General features: G+C 43.8%; 1 protein-coding gene across 3 annotated transcripts in view; it reads right to left on the bottom strand.

Moving 5' to 3' along the window:
• Positions 1–4127, bottom strand: part of thsd7ab (thrombospondin, type I, domain containing 7Ab) — a 136742-nt gene extending 132615 nt beyond the window's left edge. For all 3 annotated transcript variants that reach the window (XM_070965610.1, XM_070965611.1, XM_070965609.1), the window contains exon 1: positions 3538–4127. In XM_070965610.1, the coding sequence (XP_070821711.1) occupies positions 3538–3688 (151 nt within the window). In that variant the 5' untranslated portion in view covers positions 3689–4127. The remainder of the gene's footprint in view (positions 1–3537) is intronic.
• Between the last annotated feature and the right edge of the window lie 5195 nt (positions 4128–9322).

A 9322-nucleotide genomic window follows, 5' to 3' on the forward strand; every position in this document is an offset into this window, starting at 1 on the left:
TGGTTGTTCCCTTTTCGTCTTGTCCTGTCCTCATTTGTAAGTAACAAATGACTGTCCTTTCAATCTCTGCCAACAGCTGGAGAAGTGTCCATATTAGTCCCTGAAGCATTTTTGTTTTCTTCGCTAGCTGTTAGTTCATGTGAAACAAGTCTGGCAACATGTAATAACTGCACACAGGGCCCTTTGACAGCGGCAGAGAGTAGGCAGTAACAAAATCTAAATACACAAGGTCAGCTGGACACCTCACAGCATGACAGACACAGGTGTGAACTAGTGATCGGATCACCCAAGACTGCCTGTTAACGTGCACACACATGCATGGCAAGTAAGTAAGTAAGTTGGAGCAATTAACTGGACGGAGTCATGCACAAGCTCATGACTCAGGTGACTTAACGGGCCTCCGGCAGAGAGACACGTGCTGAGAAGTGGGAGAGGTGAGAAGATGAGGCGAGACAGTGGGTGACATGGGATTGGCTTGATCAGCGGCCAGAGGCAACTCCTGCATAATCTGAATGACAGATAATCCAGATCCCAGGAAAGATTACGGGCCCGTATTCAGAGAGGGTGGGTAGATAAACAGTGATCAGATCGGGATGTCAAACCAGAATGAAAACGACGTGGCACCTGTTGATGCAAGCCTCAGCATATTCAAAGGAAATTAACAGTGCTAATTTGCAAAGCTATCCTCCTTTTTCTGTGGTCGGATTTTTTTAAAGATCTGCTGAAAAATGTACCTGCATCATCATCAACCTGCACAAGCAACTCCTACAGTCAGGCGCCCAGAGAATGCCAAGACATGGAGATGTTACAGTATGTGTTTGCTTGAATACACCATCACCTGCTCCACCACCTGTAATTGCTTTGTCCTCAGGCAGACATGCGAGGTCTTGACAGCTCAAACCTTGTCGCTCCAACACACTTTAATGAAGCACAGAGGCAGTACCAGAATGGGAAAGATGCACCTGCTGTGTGTGTGTGTGTGTGTGTGTGTGTGTGTGTGTGTGTGTGTGTGTGTGTGTGTGTGTGTGTGTGTGTGTGTGTGTGTGTGTGTGTGTGCGCGCGTGCGTCAGTGCTTCTGCATTAAGCACTTAGCAGTTCTCTATTACACATGATCGTCATCCTGGTGTGGAGACGCCTCCTTACTGCTGGCAATAGGATTTTCAGCATATTTTACTCTTGCGCTGATTGGGAAAAGCTGTGGATCTTAAAACAGAAAGGAAAAACATAGTATGAGTGTCAGACAGAGAAACGGAGTGATGAAGATGCAGAAGAAAAAGTGCATAGAGACTGCACAGTTGAGAGGAAGCGAAAAGAAGAAAAAAGGGTGTGAAAATGGCATGTGAGAGGGAGACGAACCCCCTGCAATCTCTCAAAGGCCCCAGAAAAACTGTGGCAAGTCGTTATCACCATCATCACCACCACCATCGTCCTCATGGTAGCTATAATCACTCCTGTTTTTTCTTCAGTTATCCTCGCCGCCACCTTCAGAAATATCACTTGCAGTGTCTGGCGGAGCCTGTTGTCTCTATCTGCCTCATTTGAATAGAATTCTCAGAGCATAAAAACAGCGCTGAACTGTCTCACCTTCCAAAACAGATACATCATATTTTCACAGAAGGCAATAAAAGCAATGCAGGCCCAATTCCCCACAGCTTCCAATACAGGGGCTGTATTTCAGCTAGACTCATCAATATGCAAAACATCAGAGCATTGCTTGCCACAAGAATATTCCCTCCACTGCACACTCTGCAAATGTGCACAAACATCATCACATTTTGTGTGTGTGTTTTTTTTTTTTAAAACAAGCTTCGATTGGCAAGAAAAAGTATGCAAATCTTGTGCAAACATAATCACATTTTGATGAAAAGCAATGGGATTCAAAGCCCTAAATTGCCCTATGTGATTTTAATACTCTGCAGGCAATTGTCAAACCAAAGAGGCACAGAAAAAAAGAAGACTCCAGGGCTGAAATCAATGCGCTACCTTTTATTTGGGAAGAAGTGAACAAACTCCAAGCACTGGATTACATTTCAAAGCACAGAGCCTAGAGCTTTCCTGTTGAGGAGCATGTATGGTGTGGGAGAAAGGTGCTGTAGTGTGGGAGAGAGGCGTAATCATGATGACCTACAGTAGGGTAGATGTAGGTTAAGTTAGTCCCTCTCCTTGCCTGCAGTGCTCACTCTGCCTTTCTCTTTCTCAAGACTCTTCCTTGGGCTGTCTTCACTGGGTTGTTAAATCCCTGCTCCTTTAATCTCCTTACTCAGCTACATCCTCTTTAAAGATGCAGAACCAGCGGAGAGACGTGGGATACGTCAACTAGGGACTGGTGCTGGGCAAGGCGGAGCACGATGAGTGGAGTGGGGGGTGTTTGAGTGAGGGGTTAGAGAGAGACGTTATGCTGATATTGAGAAAATACAGTTTTTGGTAAAAATGTGTTTGCGTGAGAGGAGAGCACGCCTTAACCTCCTGAGCTTTTCCGGTTAAGTGAGGATTAAATCAAGTCACGAGAGATGGTCATTTAATTTATTCCTTAGAGGACTTCCCAAATGTTTTTAAAGACTGCAGAGTAATTTTCTCAGTGGCCATTAGAAATCATCGTGGTAATAATCACGACTCACATCTGGACTGTAGAACCTTAAATTAGTGCTCAGCGTCCATCTTTGGTGGTGGGCTTCCCATGCATGTCAACAGTGATACTATATTTCAATGGATCCTACTGTGAAACTTAATTGACTCCATATGATTCCTTGTTTGATAGTTCAACACAGTGACATTCAGTGCATAATATGTGCAAAGATAAGAAATACTGCAACCGCCCCTCAATTTACAACAGCCACTATGTGACATACACACACACACACACACACACACACACACACACACAAACACACGCACACACACACACACTCATTCAACACTGATGCCGTATCAATACCATCAAAAAGCATTCCACTCCGCTTCCCTCACCAAGCAATACTGTGCAGCAATGCCTATCAATCATCCCCATGCTGTAACACACAGCAGCAATATTTCAATAATGGTGCATCACCTGAGACTCAGAGAGATGAAAGTAATCCGTTCAAAAATGGATCACGGTTGTCCTGTGTGCCACATGCTATTCAGCGAGAGGAGACAGCTCTACTGTAGATTTCTGGGTCATCTTTCAAGTGTATGTATCTTTGAAGCTCAGCAGTTTAGAGTCGCATACCTCAAATAACAAATGTATGAGACAAGCAGAGTGTGTCGTCTGGAGGTATTATGTACCTGTGCAAGTTAATTCAGCACAAGAATGGCTCTCTCTATACTAGATCCGTTTATTTTTATGACAAAATGCTCCCTAAAATCTAAAAGTTATCACACCATTCAGTGCACATTTTCCACCAATAACTAGCGCTCACACACACGATTAGATGTGTGTTAGTGTGGGAGGTCACATACCAAGCAGCACCAAGAGCAGGCACTAATTCACCCCCTACCATCGTTAAAGCTCCATATGCAAAACAAGGAATCAAATATAATCTCTAATTAGTGCAGTACCTGTTTCCCAGAAGTAGACAGACTTCCCATCATCTGTCTGTGCGTGAGCCTTCCAGAAACCACCGAACAGCAGCAATGTCACCAAAAGGTACCAGCTCCCCTCTGTCCTTATTCGGAGGGTCCCTGCTGCACCCCTCCACCCTAGCCCCATGGTCCGCCACAGGATAAAAGTAAATCCACTCAGCTCAGGAGGTCAGCGAAGGCAGTGCAGGACAAAAAACACACACCAAAAAAAAAAAACAAAAAAAAAAACACTCGTCCAGAAGGCAACAAGAAGTGAAGTGTGCTTCAGTTTGAGAGAGCGAGGGTGTGCGTAAAGTGTCTGCAAGAGAGGGAAAATAAAGAGTGTGTGTGTGCGTGGGGTGTGTTATCAGTCCTGCAGGAGTTGAGGTCCGGTACTTGGTCTTGTGAAGGACAGAGAGTAGTTTTCTCCTTCTTTTCCCTTTTTGCTCCTAACTTGGCAGGATGGTCCCAGAGGGAGGCCGTCAGCGTCGGGGACTGAGCTGCAGATGGACGGTGCGGTCTTCCTCCTCCATCGTATCCGCTTCCACTGCTGCCGTTGCTGCTCTGTCCTCTGGCTGTGGAGCAGTGACAGTGGGCGAGTGTCTGCAGTGTTGTTCGCTTCCCTCCCTCTCGCTTGCTCTCGCTCACTCTCTCTCTTCGCCTCCTATTCGCTCCCTCATTTGCTCCTCTCCCTGTGCCACCCTGCTCTCGCTCTATCTTTTTCTACTCCTGGCTTTTTTCTATTTTCTCTCCTGCTCTCATCTTCTCTTGTCTCTCTCATATTCCCTTTATTATTACACTCTCTGCATCTTTAACATCTCCCCTTTCCTCTCCCGTTTTCCTGTCTCCCGCCTAGGGCATGAGGACGGATACTCCCCCCTCCTCCTCCTCCTCCTCCTCTTCCACTTGCAGTGCTGGGAAGGCGACTGGAGACCAGCAGTGCTTACACCGGTCTCACAAGCTCCCATAAGCACTGCTCCCAGGATCAGAGAGGCAGAGAGACAAGCAGGGCTTAATGCAGAGTGAGAGAAAGTGGAGGGGGTGTTGATGGGGGAAGTAAGGAGGAGCAAAACACTAAAGCAGAGAGGGAGCAAGCGCGAGAAAGAGATGAGGGAGAGGGGGTGTTTATGCCTGTGAGAAAGGGGTGTGAAAGTGAACTGATGGAACAGAAGAGGAACAATGAGGCCTTACAGTAACAGCTTCATATTTTCATGTAAAATACACGAACACTGAGCCTTCCTCTCCAGAATTAAAATTGTGAGCCAGCTTGTAGCAGGTATTTATAGAAATTAATAGACAGAATTACACATGCAGTGTCAAAATGTTGGCTGCAGCTGAGCATCTGACATGCCCCATAATCCATCAGCAACCTTTGAGCCACAGTAATACAGCGACACCTGCCATGGCTGAAAATCCAAAGAGAGGAGTGGAACCACTAGAAACTTCATCAGTAGAAAATCCAGTATTAGACATCTTCGTGTGGTTTGTGATGTACATTTTTAAAAACGGTACAGAAGTTAAAGTGCATAGTGATTTTGGATCTCACAGGTTAGCGCTTTAAAGAAAGTGAGTGAAAATCCAGACTGTTGAATTAAAGGATAAAGCTGCTATCATAACTTTCTAACTACCTTCCCTGTCTGTGGCACTCAAACTCCAGCCTATTTGTTCCCACTGAAAATTCAAATCTTTAAAAATGGATCATAAATATAGAGTTTAATTATTTTTAAAAGGCTCAGTAATGTGCCAAAACAGCTGGGCGCTCTAGTTTTTTGCAAATGTGACTCAAACAGGAGTAAACAGTGCATTTGTTGGGGATAATTTTCTGCTCTGGATTAATACACATGGACCCACGTTCATCGTAATGAATGAACATGTCCCTCTGTGACACCGCTTCTTTCATTTTGTAAAAACATAAAAGAACATGATGCCAACCCAGTTCACTTTTCTCAACACAAACTAAAGAATTCTGTCTGCTGTCACGTCTCCAGTATGGATTAAATGAATGAATGGACTCACACTTTTCCTCCTAATGTTTTCCTCCACTCCTTCACCCCGACGCCTTCTGCAAACCATTACTCAAACTATGTTACTAAATTATACAAAATCAGGACAATTTCATTTGACCTCTTTGGTCAACATGCTTCTTTCTTCTTCTACAGCGGTGTTGATGGTGTCTTCATAGAAATTTTGGAACAAACACAGTGTTTCCTGTGTTGTTGTTGTTGTAATAGTTGCTGGGCTCTGAGGAAAAGCAAATCGGTTCTCTTTGCAACAGTGGCACCACTTGGAAAATGCGAGGCTGTTGAAAAATTGCCTGTTCCACTTTAAGGTAATGGTAATGTTTGTGGTGATGCTGGGTATAATGCATCAAACCAAGAAGAGATTACAACACTGTCATACACTGAGCTGGTAAGCCAGTGAAAGGCTAACACGTCACCAGTAAGAAGAGAACGACACTAAATGGCAGAGTATGTGGATGAGATTGTCTTTAAATCTGGACCATGACCAGCACACAACCTTCAATCAAAGAGACAGCTAGATTAAAGGGGTGGGGGCAGTGCAGGTGGAATTCATTTGCCTGAGTTTAATGCTCCTGTGCTGTATCAGCTGATCAGCCTGCCTAAGGTCGTGTCGGGACATCTGACTGGCAGACTCTGAGTTTGGCAGAGTCGGCCTGTCATAACCCAGTTTGAGCTTGACTTGACTTGGACAAGACAGTTGAAGGGATGCAAAAGCCCGGTTGGTGCCAGATTTACAGACGACTTAGAGAGGCCAACTCTTGCGTCGTGATTTTTGTAGTACATCCAAGGAGGAGTACTGAATTGGAAGAGATACCAGCAAGACTTAATTGTACATAATGAGTGCTGTTGTATTATATTTACATGCACACTAATATCGTGTATTGACATTACACCTTGGTTTCAGAAACCTGGATAAGGTCCTTATTCTGGTTTTGAGAAACCTGCATATGCTACCTGGAATACTTTCATAGAAATCAGGGCATTCTTTGTTGGTAGAGAACTTAAGGGCTGAGAGGGTGAGAAATCAAGACATGCCTGCAGGCAGAAAATCAGAAATCAGGCTGATCATTTAAACAGGGACATGAAGAGCCAGGTTTTTCATGTTCAATGTGAACCTCTATCCCAAATATGATCAAGAATAGAAACCAGGATGGTAGTGCATATGACTGCAGTTCTAATGGCAGCTGGACAAACACAACAGAACAGAAAATTGGGACATTGATGGCTAATGTCACTTCTTCATACATGCATCTTGGTAACAGTGTGGAAAATCGCTGTTTCACAGAGAAGATATGAAGGATAATAAAGAGAAGTATACTGGAAGCCATGTTTACTTGAAGCTATCACAGTTGTGCATGGTGGTTGCTGTTTGCTCATTCATTTTCAGCGAGAGAAAGCAGCAAGCAGCAAAGCCAAATGTAGAGTTTAAAATTCCCCTTTAGAAACCTTTAGTAACATCACTAATATTCTGTCCATATCCTTCAGCCACTGTGCATGCTGTTGACACCGTCAACACTGACAAATCAGGTAACTGCACACAGCCAGAATCTACCACCCCGGACAGTCTGTAATGCTTCATGTAACAGATTGAATTTTCCACTTTGCAGTGATGAAGGTAAAAGTATTGCTTATTCATATTTTTACTGGCCTAAGCCTAAGCTTATACTCGGAGGCAGTGACCGACTTTTGCATCTCACGTTGAGAAGAAGCAGTGCAGATTCCATCCTGGTCATGGAAAAGTGAACTAGCTTTTACAAGTATACTCAAGCGTTATCTGCATGTGTTCTGTGAACTCATGGCCGTGTCCCCCAGTGGTGTGTATTGTAAATGTATTTCCTTCGCAGGGTATCTGGACTTAGGAGATAGGTCCTCGGGCATCCAGAAGAAGCTTGGAACACAATGGCTGCTCTTTCATATTGAAAAGTGTCTTTGCTTCCCTGTGGAGGTATTCTAGGCATACCCAACTTAGAGGGGGGCAGAGCAGTCCTGCAACACACTAAATGGAATAAATATCTAATCTGTTTTAGCATGAACTCCTGAGGATCACCTTGGAGGAGGACTAGACTAAATCAGCTGACTGGCCTTGCTGGCTGCCTTAGTGCCTGTGGTCACTTTCTTTGTTGACCTCTCCTACAAGAGAGGTGAGGCTTCAACCCGGAAGCTGTGCAGTTGTCTGAAAATAATAAATCAAAATCAAAGCCAAACAAAATCAGGAATTCTTTGTGGAAGTGGTACAGAAATTGCATCCAAAGGATGAACGGCAAAAACATATTAGAAGAGACCATAACTGATGATATCATGATGATTGAGACGCTAAAACACTCATCCCTACACCTGCTGAAGTATGCACGCAAACATTTAAATAACATTGTAAAAACTTCGCAAAATTTGAAGCAGGAAACTTTTTTTTAGCCATCTGACCATCTCAACTGTACGCAACTTATTTTAAACACAGAAGTCCACCTTTCCGTCGGTCTATAGGACTTGACAGTGCGACAATAGCGCTGAAGTGTCAGCTAATGACGTAGTGTCTGGATGTCACTGTCTTTGCTATTAAATGTCAAATGTGAGCAGCGCACTGGATTCAGTCAGACAGACGGAGGAAAAATAGATAAGATGGGGCAGATGTGGGTGGAACCGGCAGGATGAAAAGTCAACACCAGCTGCCACCTGAATACTGGCAGACTAATCTTTATCAGTAGATGACAAAAATGAGTCTACTCTCCTATCAGCTTTACTATTAAAATAATTACCAACTGAACATCTTTCAATCTAAAATCTGTTTGGAATATAATAAAAGGAGCAGCCACTATCTCCCATAGACAGAAAACCTGAAAGGAGTCACATACAGTTTGAAGATAGCAGCCTAGCAGTGTGACAGCACCTCGCCCTGATCTGTATAAAACACAACCAACACATCACAATCAACACAACGGATGTTGACAGGAATTTGAATGGAATGTCAGACGATTATCTGCCTGCCAACTTGAAGTGAAGCTGCCTTTAAAGAATGATGAAGCTCCCTATTCATCAACATTGGGTGCCATTTGATTTTTAAATGACTGATATATATATATACACACACACAAGCGTGTTGTGTGTCTCCATGGTTCATTATGGAATGCTATGCTTTGCAATCATGAGTAACTAGCAATTAGACATCAATGTGTGTTGATCCCCTGTGGTTTAATTTGCTGAGATATGAAGTTAAAACACAGCTAAAAATTTTGATGGGCAGACAGGGTCGTTAGTTTCATTTAGCTGTTGCTTTAATTTTAAAAGGACAACTGCTCTAAAGACAGAACCGGATTTCCACAGCATGGCACAGCTCCGCTCGAATCAACTCACCTTTTTGGTTTTGTGTCGGCAAAAGTTAGACAGTGCCCGGTGCTTTTCTACCATCGCCTCAGCCGAGGTTCAAAGTGACCTGAACCAATACTAAAAACATGGCACACCACTGATTGATCAGAGAGAATTGTTTCTAGAATCATTACTTGTACAAAAGCTGCAATTTTTTTCTTTTCTTGACCGAGAATTTGAAAAATGGTGGCCCGCAAAGCCACATTGTGGTCGATTGAGGAAGTGCAGACATGTATAGTGTGGAGTCGAGCCGGGCGTAAGACTTAAAAGTCCCCTTTTTAATTACTGCTACTTCAATTAGATGTTCACTGTGCAGAGTGACGTATGTGCAAGGTTTGACGCTTGAAGGCCAGAATTCATTGGCTGAAGGGGTAAAGTTTAACAGCACTCACCTTCAAGTT

The sequence above is a fragment of the Chaetodon trifascialis genome, chromosome 7 (assembly GCF_039877785.1).
Source record: "Chaetodon trifascialis isolate fChaTrf1 chromosome 7, fChaTrf1.hap1, whole genome shotgun sequence".
Classification (NCBI taxonomy): Eukaryota; Metazoa; Chordata; class Actinopteri; order Chaetodontiformes; family Chaetodontidae; genus Chaetodon; species Chaetodon trifascialis.